The 24017-nt window shown below is 49.5% G+C and overlaps 1 protein-coding gene across 1 annotated transcript in view; it reads left to right on the top strand.

Moving 5' to 3' along the window:
* Positions 1–24017, top strand: part of LOC308629430 (calpain-8-like) — a gene marked incomplete at both ends in the record, with an annotated part of 54395 nt that overhangs the window by 29552 nt on the left and 826 nt on the right. The window contains 10 exon segments of the mRNA XM_081257251.1: positions 5634–5752; positions 7011–7105; positions 7827–7937; positions 10941–11015; positions 11982–12126; positions 12130–12142; positions 15344–15535; positions 18963–18974; positions 22840–22956; positions 23776–23834. Coding sequence (XP_081113377.1) covers positions 5634–5752; positions 7011–7105; positions 7827–7937; positions 10941–11015; positions 11982–12126; positions 12130–12142; positions 15344–15535; positions 18963–18974; positions 22840–22956; positions 23776–23834 — 938 coding nt within the window.

Genomic DNA, 24017 nt, shown 5'->3' with positions numbered 1-24017 from the left:
AAAGTGTACCTCAATATGCCAGTGGGGTGGCGGGGACCAGGTCTGGCCAGACTGTGCTCTCCCCACCCCAGGTCACCTCTGCTCTTTGGCCTCATTGGTCCTGCCATCTTCTGAGGGCAAAGGCCATGTTATTTTGACTTTTCTAAGCTTGTTGGCTCCCCGAGGGCAGGGACCATGTCGTTCACATCTCTCTTGTCCCAGTGTCCTACATGAGCAATGATTGCTAAATGCTGGTGAGTGATGATGACATATAAGAACTACTCCCCAAACTGAAGGAAGGGAACCTCCCTAACATATGTTTTCCAAGGAGGGTTGGAGGCTGGTACGAGATAGGGGAGATTTACAAAGGATTCGAAGAGTACAGGAATGTAAATGGAGTGTTCTGCTAGGATGTAGGGGGTGTGAACATGGCTGATTCACTCACTCCCCTCGCCTTGTGCACAGCCCGGCCAGCCTGGGTAGGCACTGCTCCACGGGGTGATGTGGCTTGGGGGAGCAGGTAACAATAATCTCAGAGTCAACAGGAGCCCTGAGGATGCCAAAAGGCCACTGCAGAGCTGGAACCAGATGTCTATCTGTGCTCCAGGGCTAAGCCTGGGGAGAGAGCAGAGGGGTGTCTGGGATGGAGGCTGGCTGCAGGGAGGGGGCTGGGGGGATCCAGTGGAAATGATGTCATCCAGTTTCAGAAATGTTTAGCTTTGCCTCTGCTTGTGGAGGTGAAGGCGGGCATTTCTATGATTTGCTGGGAAAGAGGAATGGCAGAATGATATAGCTCAGAGGGGTGCTCAGGGGCTCAAATGGTCACTCTTCCAAATCCAGGTGGGTGGGCCTGAGTCTAATCATGCTACACCCGAGGTCTTGAGACGAGCAAATGTTGGAAGCTGGGCAAGATGACACCCTACTCTGGCTTGGGTGCCGACCTTGATGAGCGAGTCAGAGCCTTCCTTTGGCTGTTATAATTTTCTTTAACCAGAGCAGACAGGAGAGAGAGGAGGAAGCGGGAAGCAGAACGTGGTTCCCAGAAGACTCTAGGAGGAACAGACTAAAGAAACATCATTATCTTCCTCGTCACTGACATTTTCATGCTGCGCAGTTGTTGAAAACCCGAGACTTATGCAAAGCCCTTTTGTCCAACCTTCCTCCAGTGCAGACTTTCCTCAACCCCTGATTTTACTGTGGATGTTCTGGCTCACGAGGTCTCAATGCAGGGGGATGATCCTCCATTCCCCCATCCCAGGGGGTGTTTGGCAGTGTCTGGAATCATTTTAGGCTGTCACACTGGGAGGCAGGTGCTACTGGCAACTAGTGGGTAGAGGCCAGGGATGCTTTTGAACATCTGTAGTGCACAGGAGAGCCCACAGCACAGAATCATCCAGACCAAAGTGTCAGCAGTGCTCAGTTAGAGAAACCTGCTCCAGATGGATACACTATGTTATAGGAGCTTTTTAATTTAAGGTTTTTTTTAGTTTTAATAGTTTTTCCTTTTTTAATTGAAGTATAGTTGATTTACAATGTTGTGGTGTTTTCGGCTGTACAGCAAAGTGAGTTATATATATATATATATATATATTTATGTGTACTCTTTTTCAGATTCTTTTCCGTTATGGGTTATTACAAGGTATTGAATAGAGTTCCCTGTGCTATATGGTAGGTCCTTGTTGTCCAACTATTTTATAAATAGTAGCGTGTATCTGCTAATCCCAAACTTACAGGAACTTTATTAACTAAGAGAGTAGCTCTAAATTCTCAATCTGGTTCTAGTCTTTTTAAAATTTTTAATGTCACATTTCTTTTTAAAAAAATTAATTTATTAATTAATTTATTTATTTTTGGCTGCTTTGGGTTTTCGTTGCTGTGCGAGGGCTTTCTCGAGTGGGGGCTACTCTTCGCTGTGGTGCGCGGGCTTCTCATTGTGGTGGCTTCTCTTGCTGTGGAGCATGGGCTCTAGGCACACAGGCTTCAGTACTTGTAGCACGCAGGCTCAGTAGTTGTGGCACACAGGCTTAGTTGCTCCGCGGCATGTGGGATCTTCGCGGACCAGGGCTCGAACCCATGTCCCCTGCATTGGCAGGTGGATTCTTAACCACTGTGCCACCAGGGAAGCCCCTGGTTCTAGTCTTATACAGTATTAATGTATGCTGTTTTATCTCTCCCTGTTCGAGATATCAACTGCAAAATGGGCTAAGCCATGAGACTTTCTTGCTGGTAATTAGGATATGAATTGTCAGATCCCATCTGACACTTCGCTACCTACATGACTTGGTTCAAGGAAGCATTTTGTGCTGGGGCCTCCAGTCAGCTCTCCATCTAGCCTGAGAGATGGGAATTGTCAACAAAGCCAACACGGCCGCAAGTGTGTGTGTATGTGTTTTAATGTTGTCAAAAAGGCAGGAACTGAATGCCGAGGACTGGAAAAGGCAGGTTCACCCATGGGAGGGAGGGGAGGAGGGAGGCTTTGGTGATTGCTTGGCACTAATGTGCAGAGCGAAAATAGCAGCCTGAGTATGAAACACTGCAGCCGCCTTACCGCGAAGAGGGGACAAAGGAGGCCTCAGCTGTGGCAGAACATTAAAGATGGATTTTTGGAAAACAAGCACACATTAGCAGGTCAGAATCTTTGTGCTACATTCAGATGTGCAATCATCATGGCATTCTTTACCTTCCTCGACTGCTCTCGGCTTGCTGGGGAGCCTCAGTTTGCACTGACCATGAGTTGGGGGGAAACGTCAACTAGCCAATAAAAGGTATTCTCTGCTTCTGCCTCTTTCGGGTTCTTGTCTCTTTCTGATAAATATTCCTCCTTCAGCCACTCTGTTTGGGGGCTTTCTTGCTTCTTCAAGGCTGGCCCCTCTCCGGCCTCCCCAGGACGGTGCCGGCATGGAAGGAAAGGCTGAACGTCCCCCAGCCTATGGGAGAAGAGTGGTGGACCCTTGGGTGCCCGCTGCTGTCCTATGGGTCCCACTGGTCTCCTGGGACTAGCGTGTGGTGTGGTCTGTTCTGCTGGTGCTGTCGGGGTCCCGTGGACCTTCCCTGGCTGACCGAGGCCCGACTCAGTGCACTGCCATGCCTCGGGCCTGGCCCTGAGCCACGCGGTCTCCATGGCCTCTGTGGTGGGATTGACCTGCCTTCTCCCTGCCCTCAGCTCAGTCACTATCTGACGACAGAGGGAGACTTGGGGGCGCTCTTTACCACCTTCTCTCACCTCCTCTCCACCTGAGCACTCCGTGTTGCCATTTTTATTCTGCTTCCATGTGCCCCGTGGGAAGCAGGGCATAAATCCTCTCTGCTTTGGCTTCCTCTTTAATCCCTCTGTGGTTTTGCTATCGTTCCTGCTCTGGCCATTGTTCAACCTCGAGGTGGAAGAGGGGCAATGGAAGCAGTTCCAGTGTCTGACCTTTTCTCTTTTTTCCCGTTCTCTCTGCTGCTTGTAGTCCAGAAGCATCTCCACTTCCCTCCCTGATGTTTGGAAAATTCTCTTAAGTCATAGCCCAGGTTCTTGCTACCTAGGGTTTGTCATAACACTAGGTGCTTAGATCATCAAGCTTTGGTAACATGTAAATGGAATTTTTGAATTTAGAGTTTGTTTTTTTTTTTAAGAAAACCTGACTCAGGATTATTATTTGTTTGTTTTTGTTTTTTTTTTTTGCAGTATGCGGGCCTCTCACTGTTGTGGCCTCTCCCGTTGCGGAGCACAGGCTCCGGATGCGCAGGCTCAGCGGCCATGGCTCACGGGCCCAGCCGCTCCGCGGCATGTGGGATCTTCCCGGACCGGGGCACGAACCCGCGTCCCCTGCATCGGCAGGCGGACTCTCAACCACTGCGCCACCAGCGAAGCCCCCTGTTAGTTTTTATCTTGTTCTTAAGCAATGGAGGAAGTTGAAGATTTCTGAGCAGAGGAAAGAGGTGATCACAGGTGTTGACAGGAAGAAGGCTGGAGTGAGAGGAGAAAACCTGTTATTTTATCCACTCTTTGGAAGTTGCCTTTGAATGAGGTACTGCCCGCCTTGAGACTTCTTTAGTGAGAAGCCATAGTCCCGTGCCTGCTGTACCAATTCTTATCTCCTCCGGCTACTGGCTCTGGTCCCACCTGGGGGCCCACTGCCATCTGGGGGAGGCCGTTTGTCAGTGAGAGAAGAAGGCAGGAGCAGGGCTGGCTTCTGGGTCAGAAAAGCTCTTCAAAAAGTAACTGCGTGTGAGAGACGGAGAGAGAGAGATTATATGAGGCTGGTCGGGGAAGGGAAGAAGAGGGAAAGGAATTCATTTGGGACCAAATCATGAACCTCTCTGTTGAGAGAGATGAGGGCAGGTAGAGCAAAGGGTTTTCTAGGATAACCTGGTGATGGAGCCGTACTGAGCAGATGATGGATCCTCAGAGGTGGGCTCCTGTGTCACAGTTGACTGACTACTTGCTCAGGCAGCCCACATCTGAGAGAACCGTGGTGTGTTCATCCTGGACTATGTGTGCAGCTTGGGCCACAGCGTGGGAAGAACACAGAGAGTTAGACGAGGTCCTAGAGGGTCTCTGAATGGTTGAAGGGGCTTTTATCTGAAGATACAGTGAAGAGATTCAGATTTTTTTTCTGTGGACAAGGTGAAGGCTGAGACACACAGGCTAGATTTTGGAGCCATTTGATTGGGATAGGAATGGGAGAAACTTGTCTCCGAATCCTAAACTCCTAGAGGTAGGGCTCTGGAGTGAAACTGGGAAGAGGCAGCTGTTGGGCCAGTAAGATGAAATATTCCTTCACACAATGAGCAGCACACGTAAGGACACTGAGATCTCAGAGACTGTTGTAGAAGAAGCCTATAAATGAGATGTGAGACAAATGTACATCAATTCCAGGATGATAGATCCACCACAGGATGCCAAGGTCAGTAAAGGGTGCCTGGGGCTGTGCTTAATCTTTTGAAGTCGACACCACAGGGGATAATGGTGCCTTCCGTGGAGGTACTGCTCAGGGGCACGGGTCTGAGGGGTCCCGACTTGTACAGAAAGCAGTTTTCTGTTTTCTTCTGCATTTACTTGGATCTCCAAAGTGACCAACCCTGAGCCCTAACATTTTTAACCTCTCTTGATTTTTATTTCTTCTGACTAAAAGTATGATCTTTTCAGGCTCATCAATATCTCAGGAGTGTTATGAGCTGTCATGGTGAGCTCTGAAACATAAAAGGGCAGTCCTCCAACAGACACGAAGAGACAACGCTCTGTTATCCAAGGTCAAGCGGAGCAAGGAACACACACACACACACACACACACACGCACGCACGTACCCTGAGCTGGCCATATAGCTTCAGTGTTTCCTCCAACCAAATGTTTTCTTAAAGTTGTTATTAAGGAATCAAAGGGGATGATTTTTGCTTCTTCCTTTCTTTCTTTGCACTTTCTGCTCCACTGCTTGAGAGCTTAGGCCATGTGGAATGGTCAGCATGTGGCAGGTGGGGGGGAAGGGAGAAGCTCAGAACTTCCAAGGAAGCAGCAGGACCTTCAGCCACTGGAGGAAAAGAGTCCCAGCCTATCGGACCCAGAAGGGAGTCGTGTGCCTCTGGATTGAATGGGCCAGTGAGGGTCAGAGAAAGCAGAGACCCTGCAGGCCTGGCCTGACGAGTGTGTGTCCCCCATGACATGGTGCAGGTGACTGCTGGCTTCTGGCGGCCATTGCCTCCCTCACCTTGAATGAAGAGCTGCTTTACCGCGTGGTCCCCCGGGACCAGAACTTCCAGGAGAACTACGGGGGAATCTTTCATTTTCAGGTATCCTGCCTTGCTCACAGCCCTTGACACTACTTTCCATAGTCTTGGGACCCATGCCGAGAATCAGAAATCTGGGTTTGGGGCCCAGTAGCCTAGGTTTTAATAATCCCTCCAGGGGATTCTGATGCGTGCTTGAGTTTGAGAAACTTTGCCTTAACATGTCCATCCAAGCGTCCACACGTCCATCCCCTCCTGTCTCCCCCAGGCCATGTGGCCTTGAGGAAGGCACCTTGGAGTGAGGGTCAGGAGATGTGAGCCCGAGTGGCATCATTTGGCATCACTGTTGCCACTGCGTGATGCAAGTTTTCTTATCCACAAACTCAGCCACTGGACTCGATGTTTCCTGCTTTTGCTGGCATCTCCTATGGGCACGGATAAGTAAGACACAGATCCTGCTCTTAAGGAGTTCCTGGTGGCACAGTGGTTAGGAATCCGCCTGCCAGTGCAGGGGACACAGGTTCGAGCCCTCGTCCAGGAAGATCCCACATGCCGCAGAGCAACTAAGCCCATGTGCTACAACTACTGAGCCCATGTGCCACAACTACTGAGCCTGAGCTCTAGAGCCCGTGCTCCGCAAAAAGAGAAGCCACTGCAATGAGAAGCCCACGCACCGCAACGAAGAGTAGCCCCTGCTCTCCACAACTAGAGAAAGCCTGCACACAGCTTCGAAGACCCAATGCAGCCAAAAATAAATAAGTAAAATAAATAAATTGAAAAAAAAGAAAAGCATTAAAAAAGTATATCTTACTGTATGTCATATGGCAAAAAAAAAAAAAGTATGTTTGTACAGGTAAAGCAGTGGAAACCCATAGGATCTCCAAAGAGAAAAAGGCAGTAAAACCTGTCCCAACTTTCAAGGTGGGGTGTGATAGTGGGAAGGAAAGCAAGTATTCCTTACATTCCAACCCAAGGAGAAAGCATGGGCTGAACTTTTCATTATTTCTATTTACCACAGTCTGCCGACCTCCAAAAAGGATGTGCAGTGGTTTACAATGAAAAGCACAGACACAATAAAACCATACAACAAAGGTAAAATACACCAGACAATCTAGGCTAAAGACAGCGCTCCAGCTGAGAAATTAATTTTGTTTTGGGTTTCCTGATGGCCAAGGCAAAAAAGGAAATGCAGTGGTTGTCTCAGTTTTGGTTATTTATTAAAAAGGCATGAATGTTCATTACGTGTGTTTGTGTTTCACAAATACGCTGTTTAATGAAGTCAATTCCCAAATATGAATTGAGCACGTAAACACTGGGCGAGGGCATGACGGAGGATACAAAGGAAGGTCAGACGCTGAAGACAGAACGGTCCATCATGTTTGCACGTGTATGCAAAGGCACAGATGGGGGCTCCTGGTGAGTGTTCCATAGACAATAGGGGAAGGTGGATGTATGGATTTCCCACTGTGGGCTTTGAGACAGACTGCCTGGGTGCCTGTCCTCCATCTACTACTTACTAACTAGGTAATCTTGGATAGCTCAACCCCTCTGGCTGGGTCTCAGAGGTGCTTTTGTTTGCTTGTTTGTTTTTTTAAATTTTTATTGGAGTATAGCTGATTTACAATGTTGTGTTAGTTTCAGGTGTACAGCAAAGTGAATCAGTTATACATATACCTATATCTACTCTCTCTGCATCTCAGAGTTTTGAGAGAGATGAAAATGAAGATAATAACAGCACCCAGTTTATAGGATTGTATATGAGGTGATAATGAGGTGATAATGCATCTGAACTGCCCAGCTCCATGCCTGGCTCATACTACCTGCTCAAAAAATGCTAACTGCTCTGTTCTTAGTATTTGTTGGAGGGCATTGATTGTCAATAGGTCTCATATATTAAGAACGGAGTCAGTCAACTATCTAATTTTAATCCAAGTTAAAGCAGATAGACACTTGTTTTTATGCTGGACTTACTATTTATTCAACCAGATTGTAGAAAATAGAGTAGTTAGCTAAGGCTTGAAAACATGTGTTAAAAGCAAATATAAGTGGTTGTTTAGGGGCATTTGAGGAATTGAATGCAGGTCCGCTCAGGAGAGGACATGAACGCAGGGCAGCAGGGGTATGTGCGGTGATTCAGCTGCCTTTGTCTGTGGCCCTTGCGGGTGGATTTCCGGGGCCATCCAGAGAAGCTGATGAGACTCCGGAACCCGTGGGGCGAAGTGGAATGGATGGGGGCCTGGAGCGATGGGTAGGCTCTTTCCTCCCTCCGCCCGTGCTCACCTCCCTCTGCGGGAAGGCATCATGCAAAACACGCAGTGATCGTGAGACCCACGGTGGAGTACGCTCGGCAGCACCTTCTGGCCACAAACCACACAGCCTGTTCAGAAAAGAGTGTTAGATGGTTCCAGGCGGGGAAAAGCCAAACAAAAACCACTCAGCTGGGCCTTCCTGGTGGCGCAGTGGTTGAGAGTCCGCCTGCCGATGCAGGGGACGCGGGTTCGTGCCCCGGTCCGGGAAGATCCCACGTGCCGCGGAGCGGCTGGGCCCGTGAGCCATGGCCGCTGAGCCTGCGCATCCGGAGCCTGTGCTCCACAACGGGAGATGCCACAGCGCTGAGAGGCCCGCGTACCGCAAAAAACAAACAAACAAACAAACAAAAAACCCCACTCAGCTGTAGTCTTTGATTCCTTGCTCTGCTTTGGCATTTGCAAGTTTGGCAGCTCAGTGGAATTTTGCCGAGCGCCGGAGGGTTGGCTTGTTTTCTACCCACCACCGCGGTCCTCCAAAGGTGAGACCCATCACCTCCATCGGATTCTTTACACTCCACAAAGCCTGGACACTCTGACAAAGGCCAAACCCCTCAGCGTCAAGGAGAAACGTGCCTAGAAATAGGAACTGGGTCCTAGGAGCCACTGGCCGCCAGAGGCGGTGAGGGTGAATGGGAGTGGCGCCCGCTCCCCCAGAGCTCATTACGGGCGGGTATTGATCTCTCTCGACAAAGTCATTCATGAACGGAGGGGCCCAGACCTCTCACAGTGGAGAGTGGCAGCCAGTCAGAGATGGTGCCTGGACACAGAGGCCTCCTGTGGTGTCCTGGGACAGCTGTGCCCTGGAATCGATGCCACCGTGGTACAGGAGGATGGAGAGAGCATGGCCCAGTTTCCATCCTAGTTAGCACTGCTGGCACGGGGGAGGCAGGTTGGCGCTGGGCAAGGATGGAGAATTGGCCGGTGTCACAGATGAAGAGCCACCAGAAGTGGGAGTGGTCATAATAGCAACTCGCCGCCCCCCCCCGGCACATCCTTAAGCCTCGTATGTACCTCATACGTGCTGTCCACACTGCATGATGCCACCAGGACTTTGGAAGGGAACTTTATTCCATTTATGAACTAATCACACATCATTAGTGCTCGTAACTGGTACTTGCCTTGAGGTTTGTGTCATGAAGAAACACATCCCCAGGGCCACGGATCACTTCTTATATTAAAGATTTTTCATTCTCCTGCCTATGATGGAGCAAAACCCAAAACCTTAGCTCTGCCAACTGCCCCAAAAGGTTGTCATGGCTGAATGAAATTGAAACCCTAGTTTCAGCCCTTTTAAGCAGCAGCTGCTTCCCAAGCTGCTTACGGGCCTTATATGACTTTATCTCCTTTCCCCAATGCTGCTCAGTCCCTAACAGGCTGGGACAGGTCCAAGGGTGTGAGGTGATGACAGGCAAGCCCTGCAGGCTCCATCTGGAGACGCAGCCGGGAGTATTTATACATGGCTGCTGGGGGAGGAGGGTGCTGCATGTCTGAGGTAACATCCCTAGTCTCAGCCCAATGTCTTTAAATTAGAACTTTTTTTTTTTTTTAAAGTTTCAAAAAACTAACTGGGAGAATTAGGTCAGATCTCATATTCTCCAGCTAGTCCCCTAATCTTTGTTTATAACAAGCACATTCTGAGGTTTGGCTCTTTTTAAAAAAAAATAAATTTATTTATTTTATTTATTTATTTTTGGCTGTGTTGGGTCTTTGTTGCTGCACGCGGGCTTTCTCTAGTTGTGGCGAGCGGGGGCTACTCTTCATTGCAGTGCACGGACTTCTCATTGCAGTGGCTTCTCTCGTTGTGGAGCATGGGCTCTAGGTGCGCGGGCTTCAGTAGTTGTGGCACGTGTGCTCAGTAGTTGTGGCTCACGGGCTCTAGAGCGCAGGCTCAGTAGTTGTGGCGCATGGGCTTCGTTGCTCCACAGCATGTGGGATCTTCCCGGACCAGGGATCGAACCCGTGTCCCCTGCATTGGCAGGTAGATTCTCAACCACTGCGCTACCAGGGAAGCCCAGGGAAGCCCAGGGAAGCCCCTGAGGTTTGGTCTGATCCAATGACTATTTCCATGAACTAAATAGGCCCTGGGTGCTCCCCTCCTTGATCCCTAGGGGTCCTGAGAGCCCCCCTGGAGGAACAGGCTGGGCTTGGGTATGCCCCAGCTTTTATGCAGCGAGGGGGAGGTCTTCACATTTTGCTGAAAGCAATCAGGGAAGGGATTTTTAAAAGATGGATCTGGATCTGGATACTGCTCAGTTATTTAGCGTTGCATACATATTTCAGGAAAACCTAACTTCTTAAAGGTCAGGTAGCTGGAAATGGCATTTCAACAAATTATATGGGTATTGCTATGGAAAGGCCGCCAGCAGGAGGCCTCACAGGGTGACATTACTTCATGGAAATTGTCACAAAACTGGGCCTGATTGTCATTTTGCAGGCTCAGGAAGGGGACCATGTTCATGTGCCCAAAGATGCTCAGACCCTCTCACAGTATCTTCACTTCAGACTGATAGATAAGCCAGTAGGACGTCTCACCAGTTGAGAAGGGGTGGAGTGGCCTGTGATGGCCATTCTCACAGCTCCTGCCATTCTCACAGCTCCTGCCATTCTCACAGCTCCTGCCTTGGACTTGCCCAGGCCTGTGATCAGGGCCTGGGGGGCTGAATCAGACATGAATGTAAAACTTGCCTGGAGAGTGAACTTAGAGCAAAGCCATGGTGCAGTGTTCCTGCTGCATGTCTGGGGTCACCCTGCTAGTGCCCGTGGAGTCCCATCCCTTCCCCAGGCTACACCCCCCTCCCACCCCCGGCTATCATTTCGGTATTCCCCATTTCTCAGGGGGAAGTTGAGCTGCAGTAAACAGCTTGCACTGCAGCAAACCCTTCAGGAATGATCACCTCTGCTTCCTTTAAAAAAAACTTTAAATTTTATTCTTTCTTTCCCAGTGCACCAGAATGGAATTACATAGATCCTAGGCAGAAAGAAAAGCTGAACAAGAAAGCTGAGGATGGAGAATTCTGGTGAGTTCTCATCTGCGGGAATGCTGTTCCCTTAGTTGTGGGTCCATTCCTGGTTCACAGGTGGGCAGCTCTCTCTAGGTGTTCCAGGAATTCAACATGGTTCCCAGCCAGGAGGGCTTCTTTCTCCTCCTACTTTTACCCCAGAGTAGTTCTACCTCCGTACCAGTACTACCAGTACGTCCAAAGCATTGAAACCAAGATATCTGGGCCTCAACACGGATTACCTATCAGCTTGTCTTCCTCAGTTTCCATATCTGTCCAGTGAAATAGGAGCACTGTTCCTATCTCTTTAAGTCCAAGATTTAGCATAGCATCAAAATAAGATAACTTGGGCTTCCCTGGTGGCGCAGTGGTTGAGAGTCCACCTGCCGATGCAGGAGACACGGGTTCGTGCCCTGGTCTGGGAAGATCTCACATGCCGCAGAGCGGCTGGGCCCGTGAGCCATGGTCGCTGAGCCTGCGCGTCCGGAGCCTGTGCTCCACAACGGGAGAGGCCACAACAGTGAGAGACCCGCGTACCGCAAAAAAAAAAAAAAAAAAAAAAGAAAGATAACTTCCTTCACTCATGGGCTAAGGAAGATAATAGGGACACCGCTGAGAATATGACGTGGTTTAGGGGCCATCTCTAGGCTCCAACTTTAACACCAGTTAGATGTAAACAGGAGGGAACTTGGAGATGGTGGTTTGGTTCCATTTACCTGCCAGGGTCTCTCCAGTTGATGGTTTTGTCTCTTTGCCTGGTTGGTGAGATATGAGAGGGGGTTCTCTAAGAAAAATGGAGATGCTGACAATATAACGAAGTGAGGAATGTGGTCCATGACCCCTGCATATTTGTACAGTGGGCTGCGGAAAAAATCTGAGCTAGCCCACGGCCTTTGGTCTGTCCTGTGCCCAGGGGGCACGCCTTCCATCACTTTTCCAGCCCAGCTCTCTCGACTGAGAGCCCACCTGTCCCTCTGCCCTCAGGATGTCTTTTTCGGATTTCTTGCGGCAGTTCTCTTGGCTAGAGATCTGCAACCTGTCCCTGGACTCCCTGAGCAGTGAGGAGGGGCACAAGTGGAACCTGATTCCGTTCAATGGGTGCTGGATACGGGGCTCCACTGCCAGCGGCTGACGGAACTACCCAGGTGAGGCGGGAGCTGCCGTGCTCACCTTCTTCTGGCTTGTCCTCCCAGGGCTGGGCATCCTTATATGTTAATCTTGGGACAGTGCCTTTGCACTCTGTTCTCTGGCTCCTGGCACCCCTTGGTGGCCCAGCTTCTTTCTGGGGCTTGGAGGCCAGGGCAGCAGTGGTGGATGGTGGCTCTGCAGCCATTCACCCGGGGCCTGATCTCAGGTAACATCATGCTTCATGGTCTGTGTGTTCAGACTATCTCTGCTTCACCCACCTGCCCCCTGCCCACCAAGGCCGTTTCCTCTTCATACTAACCATGCACTTGTCACCCTGCACCGAGGCCTCTTGTTTTTCTCTGGGGCTTCCTCCATCCCCATGTGGCCCGGCTGGCTGGCAACCGGCCCACTGCGCCCTGGGACAGTGGCTAATGGTGCGCTAGAGGGACACGGGTCCGGCATCACTGTATCAGTAGACCGCATCCATCCGAGCGGCCATTCTGCTTTGTTTGCACCTGAGTCAGACAGCCTGGGTCAGGGGTGGTCACACACACGGTGTGCGAATGGCCACTGTCCACTCCCCTGGCCGTCATCAGAACTCCCTCCCTGGTGGGGATAGTCTGGCGCAAACCGCTGCCTCTGCAGTAACCCGGGCCCTCATCTTATTAAAGGTGGGAAGCCTTCCCTGTTCGCGGGAGACCACTCATATCTACACATATAGGCTCCTCCTAGGTTGAATCAGCTGAGGCAGCACTGGAGGAAGAAACTCCAAAAAACAACCCCACATCTCTAAGGAGAAATGAAAGAAAGCAAAACCCACCCTCTCCACTTCCCACCTCCCCAGGCCCCATGCCCCTCCTGGTCTGATGTTGACATTTTTAACCGGCTTCGACTTGTAAGCATTGGGTCTTGTTCTCACGACAGAGCTCATTGCAGGCCTGTGCTCAGGGCGTGGAAGCAGTGTTAGAATAAAATCCCATGTGGGTGCAGTCCTGGGTCCTGACCCGGTCTCTTGTTCATTATCCCCATCCAACCTGAGCTCCCATTTCTGACGGCAGAGATGGAAGGAGGGTGGTCCTTTCCTGCCACTGTCGCTCAGATGCCCGGTGCAACAGCTCTGGGACCCTGGGAGGGTCGTTTCCCTGGTCTGAGCTTCAATTTCCCAATTGTCAAAGTGGAGGGATAATACCCACCTTTGGAAGCGCTTTGTAAATGGTGTAGTGTTATACAAATGGGATGTGTTATTTTTATGACCCATTTTCTTCTTCTAGCTCTGTTAAGGAGTAAACAAAAAATGTAGGGATTGCAGTAATGTTGCATTTGGGAGAAATTAAAATATGCTCACCATTAGCAAGCTCTTAGAAAATGTGTAGGAAATTTGCATGGATCATTTTGGGAGCTTGGAACTGTAGGGGGTGCCTAAGGTATCTGTCTGCACGAAATCGATACCCCATCTGTGCCACCAGCTAGCTGTCGGGAAGAGATGGACAGTTCCTGCCCTTTGGTAATGATGTAAGTATAGAAGATTACAGAATTGTCTTTGGCTCCTCTGGAATCGACAGACATTTGTTTTAAAATCTACACACTTGTGCCTTAGATAAAAAAAAATCTGGGGGCCTCCCTGGTGGCGCAGTGGTTGAGAGTCCGCCTGCCGATGCAGGGGATACGGGTTCGTGCCCCGGTCTGGGAGGATCCCATATGCTGCGGAGCGGCTGGGCCCGTGAGCCATGGCCACTGGGCCTGCGCGTCCGGAGCCTGTGCTCCGCAACGGGAGAGGCCACAACAGTGAGAGGCCCGCATACCGCCAAAAAAAAAGAAAAAAAAAAAAAAAAAAAAAAAAAAAAAAATCTGGAAGTGGAAGTTCTGGGAAGGTGGAATTGAATAAGTAATTTTTTTTGTTGTTGTTGTTGTTTTTTGTGGTACGCGGGCCTCTCACTGTTGTGGCCTCTCCTGTTGCAGAGCACAGGTTCCGGACGCGCAGGCTCAGCGGCCATGGCTCATGGGCCTAGTTGCTCCGCGGCATGTGGGATCTTCCCAGACTGAGGCACGAACCCATGTCCCCTGCATCGGCAGGCGGACTCTCAACCACTGCACCACCAGGGAAGCCCTGAATAAGTAATTTTATTGTTAAGAAAATATAATAACCAGTGGCTCTTGGTCACCTGTGAATGCCTTGTTATTGTACCAGGTTGGACCCTTATCTAGAGGATCTAAGCACTCCCTCCATCCCCCACCCCTTTCTTCCCCCAGGGCACATCGTTATTGAAATTACTGAGGCCCTGGCACGGAGATGGCTGCCAAGCCTATCTTCCTCAATCATACTCTGCCACTTGAGTCAGTCATAGAATTGCTGTGTGCCCCTGGATGACCCATTTGCCCTCTCTGTGCCTTGGTTTGTACAGTCACTGTTTGGAGAGATTTTTTTTTTTTTAAGGTCACATTTGAAATGAAGCAGTGTTTAAAAATATCCATAGGTGGTATGGCAGGCATGCTTCTTAATTGCCAATTATTATTCCTTGGGCATTATTAAATGACGTACTCTTGAGGGAGTGTCTCTCATCACTGGCTGCAATGCTGAGCCATCTAGTGGGGCCCCTGGATCAATGGACAGAGGATCAGCAATCATGGCTGTTTTGGGCTGTGATCTGAAGCAGGGGCCCGTCCGACAGGCTTCCCAGGGAAGCCCAAGTGGTCACCTCTTTATAGTCTGTCAGGAGAGGCCTCCTTGGTAGCTAGTCTTTGCTGGACTTTGTCCTTGTCTGTTTCAGGGACCTGCTTTTTCCCCCAGAGACCTCCTTCCTTGAGGAGATGGGTTCATCTTCACAGGCCACTTCTTCACAGGCTGAGAACAAGGAGATGTTAATCATTTCCCCAGAAGACTTGGAGTTTCCTTCCCAGGGGGACCCAGTGTAGCCCTGGGACCACGGGACCTTGAATATCCCGTCAAGTATATCTGGGCCCTGGTTGATCAAATGAACAAGTGTAAAGTTTCCACATGCTGTGGGGGGTGTGTGCTGTTATGTGGGTGAGGTAGGGAGATAGGAGGAAATACTGACCACCTTGTAAAGCAAACTTGCCAAGGCCTGCTTACCCGGCACAGTTTGGCCAGAGTTATGCTTTCCTTGGGATTATCAAAATTCCTCCCTTTCATTCTATTCTTCCCGATCTCCTCACCCCCCCACTCTGGGGTGAACCACCATCTCCTGGGTGACTTCTAGCCACTTACTGGACCAATCTCCAGTTCAAAATCTGTTTGGACGAGGTGGGTGACCACCAGGAGGAGAGCATTGGTGAACCCGGCTGCACGGTGCTGCTGGGGCTGATGCAGAAGAATCGCAGGCGACAGAAGAGGATGGGACAGGGTACGCTCAGCATCGGCTATGCTGTCTACAAGGTACTCTGGAGCTGGGGTCAGCCGTCACGGCACGCCTGATGTCTTTGGTCAGAATATTTTGCCCAGCAATTGAAGCGAATCTTTCTTATTGTTTGGATGTCCCTAATCAAGCATTTTCCTTGCTCCCCAAAATGCCTCCCCCAGTGGCCTTACTGAGGCCTGAATTCCACAATTAGAGATTCATTCCACTGGCTTAAATCTCTACTGTTAACGCTGAGACGTGTAATTCATTAAGCTTTGTCTGTCATTGAGGGTTCAGTGTAACTACACTTATTAGACTCTCTCCAAGGTATAGGCTTCTCAGGGGACAGGAGCCAAGAAGGTGACACAAGGAGTAGGAGGACATCACAGAGTGGGGGAAGGGAGCCAAAGACAAATCCTCTTTCTCCCTGGGCAACCTTGAAACACTTGTTGGGACACACAAGGCATGGGCTGGGGTGAAAGGAGCCCCAGGTCATTTTCAGTTCTGGTGTCTCTGGATTGAAGGTCACAGCTGGCTCTGGGCTCAGGCTGCAGTGCGTGGCTCAATACCCCAGTTTGCCCTGTAACCACTCCTCTATAGATTTTGCAGCCTAGCAAGTAGGTTAAAGCAAGACCCCTGGGTCTTGACAAGCCTAGCCAGGATCAAATTGGAATCCACTTATTTTACAAGGCAAAGACTTTTTATAACGAATTCCGGAGGGATTCATGGTGGTTGTTTTTATAGAATTTTGTTAAAAATGAATTTCTTGGGAAAAATACAACTCTAATCAGAAACACCAAGAGGTGGCTGGAAGCCCAACATCTCAGCATACATAAGTGCATGAAAAAGAAGTACTGTAATAAGAAACCAATAAGGAAAAATGCAATTGTCAAGCTCATGTGAACTCCAGCCCCTATCTTTCTCTTATTTTGGAACTTAGAGCTTTAGAATTTAGTGTGTGTGTGTATGTGTGTGTATTTTGTGTTGGAGGAATGGGAGTTGGAAAATAATTGCTGCTTGATGGCTGGAGAAAAGTATTTCAAATAAATAAGCTCCAATTCTACTCCAGCTTATCCTTTCCATCACCACCTAGAATGTAAGTAGGACCAAAACAGATTTTTTACTTATAGGGATAAAAAACCAAGAAAGCACTTACCCTATGCATATCAATTCAACACTTCTTTAGTGCGTATCTGCCACGTGCCAGGTGCCGTGCTGAAAGCTGAGATCCAGAGGAAGAGCAGAAGGTTATCGACCTCAGGGTGCTCACAAACTAGAGGGGAAAACTACACACACACTCCACTGACTACAGGGCAGGTCAGATCTGCTATGATGGGGACCAGCACGGTGAGCTGAGGTCTCCTCCGAGAGGGATAGCTTCGTGGAGGAGAAGAATTTGATCAGGGCGTCAAAAAATGAGCTGGATTTCAAAGGTGGATGAGGGAGAACATTCCAGCCATAGGGGACATCGTGTGCTTCTTGACAGCTGGAGAGGAAGTGACGGTTTGGGAGAGCAGGCAGGAGGCGGGCATGGCCAAAGGGTGGGCTGAATGGGGACTGTGGCCACCAGCTCTTCACCCACCAGCTCCACCTTCTATAACCGGATCAACAAAGCGTTCTTTCAAAGGGACGTGAGCTAACACACGGAAATAGCTTTGTGGGCATGGCGTTTGCTCTTGTAAATAATATATATGGCATGTCAGTTTTTCAGACATTAGTTTACAGCTGCTTATAAAATAACCCCATGTATGTGATCCGTGGACCTTCTTCTTACAGCCAGAGGCATATAAATTAGAGCATGACATCTGTGAACACAGCCGCTTTAACGTTAGGGTGAGGAAGGTATACAGCCCTGTAGGGAGTGTCTGTGCCTGGGCTTGTAGAAAGTACCTGGTGTTGGAGAGAAGGCATGTAGGGATTGCAGGGGGTGCCATTCTCTGACCCCTGGAACTGCCTCTTCTGGCTTTAACTGTCTGCAAACTGGAGTCTGGTTTGAGGTGGGAAAACTGACACTGACTGAGGAACAGCCAGAAACCCCCAAAGGCTAAAAAACCCTGCTTGTCTGGCCCCCTCTCTCTCCCCTGTAATCTTCCTGCTGTGACAACAGGCTCCTGCCACACAGGCCTGTCATTTGCATTCAGGATCTTGCATTTCAAAGGTGACTGTCCCTTTCCATCCATCAGTGGGCAAGGCTGGCCTGCGTTCCTTCCTGGATGCTGCGGCTGGGGACTTGTGCCACCTGAGGCCTGGCTGGCTGGCTCAGTTCCTGCCTGGGGCCTCTTGGCAGTGGATTCAGAGCATATTGCCTGCGGCGGTGGGCGGGGTGAATACAAAGACAGCCGAGGTGGTTGAGAGTCCCTGCCCAGGGGGTGAAGGCGGTTGGGAGGCAAATCCCCCCAGGACCTCTGCTCTCCCAGACAGCCAGGGTCTCTGCAGGCGGGATTTTAGCTTTAGATGCAAACTTAGAGGAGTGACAGTGACTGCAGACTTTTCTACCTCTGCTGCCAATTATAAACAGGGGGCTCCAGAGTGAGGATGCCAGCTGATGCAAATTTTCTCTAATTTTTTTCCCTCAGAGTTGGCAGTTGTCCACAGACCTAAGCCACAGACAATGCCTTTCCTGCTCTTCTGGTCAAAAGAGACTGCTTGGGAGGGGCAAAGGTGGGAAAAGAACAAGGGGAGATTGAACCCTCTTCGGAGTCTTCTCCGGCATGGGAGGACTCCCACTCTGCACCTGAGATCGCCTGTGGGCATCACCATTTCCATTTGCAAATAATAGGACCTAACTCTACCTAGACTAGTGAAAAAGGAATTTACCAGCTCATGTCACCAAACCCAGGGAAGGACAGGGATGCTTAGGACAGGGGACGTGCCTGCTCTCAGGACCCTTTCTCTTCACATCTCCCCTCTGGTGTCAGTGCCATCTTCCTGGTCTGGCTTTCTGCACAGTCTCTCTAATATCACCCACATAAAACAAGGGGGCCCCTTCCCTTAGTTCCAATTTGAAAATCCTAGAGAAGCCTGTGATAGACTCAGCTTGGGTCACGTGCCTATTCCTGGACCAATCCCTGTAGCCAGTGGTGATTAAATTATGTCTCGAGTTGAGTGAGACCCCTTTCTGGCCAAGCCCTTGATCTGGAGGCCAGGTCTGTAGGTCTGTAAGATGTTAGTTCTCATTTAAGCCCCAAGGTTAGTACTCCTCAAACATTTGGGATCCTGGTAGATTATACAATATGAAAATAAAGTAGAACCTTTTTTTTCCTTTCGGATTTCTAGGGCTCAGTAGTCCACAGATGGCCTTGAAAATTCACCAATGACTTTCCAGTTTCAGAAATGCTGATGACTCTCACTTTAGCACAGAATTCCTCCCAGTGGCGCAGGACTGCACAGTCTGTGGGCCAGATGTGGGGAGGGACACAAAGGCACAAAGGGAGGCCCACGGCACCCCTCAGGTGACATGCTCTTGTCTCCTGCCCTGTAGGTCCCCAGGGAGGTATGTGAACACTGACGGAGATGTCCTCCTTGGTAAGGAACAGCTGGGCTGCCTTCGTGATGGGCATCCAGTGGCACGTGCTTCCTCTGATGGAAGCCGGTTCTCCCACAAACTGACTCCCACAGGATCCGGTGAGCTGATAACCCTGAGAGAGCTGGTAAAGACACTTGGGTCCCACCCGCCAGGAAGGGGACAGTAGTGACCTTTGCCCCTTGTGTGCCTGGTGGTCTGATCCAAACAAGATGACTGTAGCTCACTTAGGCTCCTGTTTATCTAGCGGACAGAAATAAAGGCCCTGATATCTGATAAGAGAAGGAAGCACCAACTTTATCTTTTTGGCTCCCAGCTTTTCCTGCGTCTCCTCAGTGATTTACAGCTGGGTTAGAGAGGCATGTCATCAGGGTCGTATTTACATCTGGGGTTTCCTGCTGCGGTCCCAGGCCTCACCCTGCTATCCCGGCGGCCTCGTGGGCAGGGGCTGGCGGGGTGTGCTGCGAGACTGCCTCATCCATGCAGCTGGCACACAGTCAGGCCCCAGCTCGTCCCAGCCCAGCGAGCCTCCCCTCGGCTGCACGCTAGGGACACCTGGGAGCTCTTAGACATCTCCATGCCCAGACCAATTATGGCAGAATCTCTGGGGTGATTCCAATGTGTAGCCAAGGTTAGGAACCATTTGTTCTGTCTGGGGCTACCCCAGCCGGAGTCTATGACTCGAATTATGTAGGGGTACGTTTGCCTTGCTGTGTTAATCCCTGCTCCCCCCGGGTTCTCAACCTTGGCCACCTGGTAGCATGTGCCAATGAGGCCCGAGTTCACAGGTTCCAGCCTATGCCTTCTTCCAAGGCTGCCGATCACTGGTCTACCCTGCCTGATGGCTCCCAAATGCATATTATTGGTTATGGAGGCAACAGACAAGAGGGAATGGATGACTTAGAGCATGCCCTCTTCACGACTCAAAAGTAATTAAATTCAAACGTGCATTAAGTCTGATGGATGGTGGCTCCCGTCAGAAGCGGCCCGTTTATGAGAGCGAGGTCCTCCGCACACACAGCGGAGCCTCCAGGAGCATCTCCCGGTGCTCTCTGCGCGTCGCTGTGCAGCCTGTGCTCTGCAAGTGCCGGTGGCTCTCTGGTCAGCGGTTCCAAGGCCTGGGGGCTTGGGAAAAGCACAGGCTGCTGGGCCCCAGCCCCAGAGTCTCTGATTCCGCAGGTCTGGCTTGGGGCTCGAGGACTTGCACTTTTACCAAGCCCCCCAGGGGTGCTTCAATTGCTTTATTTACAAAATAGAAACAGACTCACAGACATAGAAAACAAATATATGGGTACCAAAGGTGAAAGGAGGGGGAAGGATAAATTAGGAGTTTGGGATTAACAGATATACACTACAATATATAAAATAGGTAAACAACAAAGACTTAGTATAACTATACTCAATATCTTGTAATAAACCATAATGGAAAAGAATATGAGAAAGAAAATATGTACATATATCCTTTCTCATACTCTGAATATATATATTTGAATCACTTTTCTGTACACCAAAAACTCACACAATATTGTAAATCAACTATACTTTAATTAAAAAAGCTTACTAAGCCCCCATTTCAGGAGTTCAATCTCAGTCATTGTCGGGGTGCACCATCTCCACCTCCCATGGTCTTAGGGTTTTCTGAAACACCAAAGCAACAGGAAGTCTGTACCAGTCACGGGTCCTCACTGTTCTCCCTTGAGAGGCCCACTGTTTCAGCTCATAGGTTCCTTCATGTCTGGCAGCTCTTGGGCTTCTGTACTAGGTCTGTGGCTTAGAATCTTTGGTAAACTAGGAGGCCTAGGGGACAACCTTCCCTTCTGAGGTCCCCAGAGCATCATGTATGGAGCCGTACAAGGGTTCCCATATTTCAGGGCCCTGGGAACTGCCAACATCTTCTTGGTCTCAGGGAAACTTGGCCTTTTCTTTTTAAGGTACCCCTCCCCCTGACACACACACACACACACACACACACACACGCCACAGGGATAATATCTTCAGGGGACTTAAGACTTTACAGGAGACAGGAAGAGCCATTGCCCTTGCCTTCAGGAACTTCTGTTTTCCTCCCTCCAGAAATCTCCAAAACTTGGACAGCTGGACATTTAAAGGGCCTGCTTGGAATGGGGGAGGGAAAAAAAGAAAGCAGTTGAACAAACACACTAGAGAAGGGTTGCAAAGATGCTGTCAACATGTAACATGACAACAGTAAAATAATACCTGTTTTTGCCAGGTTGCGTTACCATTTCCAAAGCATTTTCATGTATATTTTCTCAGAGCAACAGATAATTCCACTACGTTAAGGTCCTTGAGAGCAAGGACCATGTCTTGTTCACCACTACATCTCAGACACAGATACAGAACAGTTCCCAACATGTGCCAGGTGTCCAGTAAATATTTTTTTGAAGGAGTGAACCAACTGAAGTCCCGTTTGCCAGACCATGTATGCCATCATCTAAAAGCATCTTTCTCCCTGGTATCCAAAAACTCCCGTGTGCAATGACATCCCCTAGTGGTGATGTACCTGCTATGTACCCATTTGTGCCCGTGTCCATTTTTTCTTTCACTTTTTAAAAATAAATTTTTATTGGAGTATAGTTGCTTTACAATGTTGTGTTAGTTTCTGCTGTACAGCAAAGAGAATCAACAATACCTATACATATAACCCCTCATTTTTGGATTTCCTTCCCATTTAGGTCACCACAGAGCACCGAGTAAAGTTCCCTGTGCTATGCAGTAGGTTCTCATTCATCATCTATTTTATACATAGTAGTGTACAAATGTCAATAGCAATCTCCCAATTCATCCCGCCGCCCCCCCTGACAAGGGGGGCTTGAACTTTTAATATGCTTTGATATTGCATGTTTTCAGGTATAACTTGTGTAATTTTTATAAATACAGTATTTGAATATCTGCATGATTCCTAGGTAAGAAGGCCATAAAGTTGCTTTAATAGAACCCTCCCTATTCCTGCACTTGACTTCTATAGCCAGGACCTGCCCAGTCCCTGAGGAAGGACACTAGACCTGGAAGACAGGAATATTAAAGCCGGTGGTGTAGAGCTGGAGAAGGTGGGTCTGAGCAGCCAGATCAATCTGCAGCCCTGAGATTTATCTTTATTGAAATGTATAGCTCTAGTCTATTTCTTCCTTTTTTAGAGATTTTTTTTGATGTGGACCATTTTTAAAGTCTTTATTGAATTTGTTACAATACTGCTTCTGTTTTATGTTTCGGTTTTTTGGCCACGAGGCATGTGGGATCTTAGTTTCCTGACCAGGGATCAAACCTCCACCCCCTGCATTGGAAGGTGAAGCCTTAATCACTGGACTGCCAGGGAAGTCCCAAGATGTGCTCATTTTAAACTCTTAATATGATGGTGGCTAATGACCATCAGTGGTAGTTACCTTATGTTGGATGTCAATGTGACAACAAATATTTGTTGAGCACCTTCCTTATCTGGGGAGGAGGGAATGTTGCTGGATTCTTTAGACTTTTCCCAAGGACTTTGCCTGTTACTGGGAAGGTGACAGCAATCACAGGGGACGGGGCTGTGAAGGGGATGGGCAGGACAGACTGTCCCCTCACCTTCCCTGTTTTTTCTTGCTGTGGCCAATGTGATGCACAGCTGAGTTAGTGTTGGAGCTACAGGCCTTATTCTTGGATCAGGGAGGAGGCTTATCCTGTTGAGGATTATCTAAAAGGAGACTGATTGGATGACCAGACCCTTCTGGTATCTTCTGAAGGGGGCAGCGTCAGGCCTGAGTCAGCCCTGACTTCTGCTGTAGACAGGGCCGAGCCCCCTACTCCACCTCTAACCTTGGCCCCCCTCTGCCCGTAGGTTTCACCCTCAGCAAGCAGGTACAGCAGACCATCGCCATGCGGTATGCATGCAGCAAACTTGGCATCGACTTTGACAGCTTCCTTGCTTGTATGATCTGCCTGGAGACCCTCTTCAGTGAATCACTCTCTCCTTTAACCCTATCTCATTTCTCCTGAGGTGTGGAGAGGGGCAGGGGGCAGGGCCAGCAAGCAGAACCAGACAGGCTTCAGAAACTGTGGCATCCTTGGAGGAGGGGAAGCAGAAACTAAAGGGGCTGAGGAAGCCCAAGCTGGCCACGCCCAAGGTGCTGCCTTCTCTGGGAGATTTAAAAAGATTATTGTGCACCTACTACATGCAGTCACTGGGCCAAATGAATGAGTCCCAGCAACGGTCCTTAAATGGCTTTTAGCATCTATGCCTCCATAGGGATCATATTGAGAGTGTGTGTCACCTCCCAGAGGGGCAATAGGGGTCTCCTTCTGGAAGCCTTTACATGGTCTAGTGCCCCCTTGGGCTCATGCTAAGGTATCATATTAAGGGAGGGAGTTTTCCTTCCAGTGAGGGCTGGGAAGTGGTAAATTCTAATGGGGAAAGGTCAGTGACTGGATTACCTACAAATGGGGCAACCACCTCTGTTCCACGACCCTATCCCCAACCCCTGTTGAAAGAATTGCAAGTTTCTAGAGCTTCTGAGGGTGGAGATGGCAAAAGGACCTTCTCTACTCACATCTGCAAGTTTGTCTAATTGGGCAAGGGGACATCTGCTGTCTAAAACCCTCACCCTGGGCACTGGATTCAGATCTAGCTTTTCGGGGTCCCTGAAGCTGAGTGGGAGCTGGGAAGGGTGCAGGGGCCGGGGGAAGGTACCAGGTGGGGTGGACAGAGACAACTCTCTGGCTGTTCCAAAGTCCAGGAACATCCCCATCTGATTTCATTCCTTCTCTGGCATTCTAGAACGGTTCAGCCTTCTGGACAAGGACCAGAATGACATTGTCCTGCTCTCTCTGGCAGAGGTAAGTGGTTTTGATAAACTGCTTGCTGATGGTACTTGAACATTCTTGGATGGTATTGCTGCCGAGCGCTGTTAATTCACACTGACTTGTCTTATTTCCATGCGGATACAACGCATGTTCTATGGCAGGCATTGCCGGGAGGAGTGTGATTGTCATCAATCTTTCAAATATTTTTATTTATTA

The sequence above is a fragment of the Mesoplodon bidens genome (genome assembly GCF_964165515.1).
Source record: "Mesoplodon bidens genome assembly, chromosome: 2".
Taxonomy (NCBI): Eukaryota; Metazoa; Chordata; class Mammalia; order Artiodactyla; family Ziphiidae; genus Mesoplodon; species Mesoplodon bidens.
This window is presented reverse-complemented; position numbering and strand designations above follow the sequence as displayed.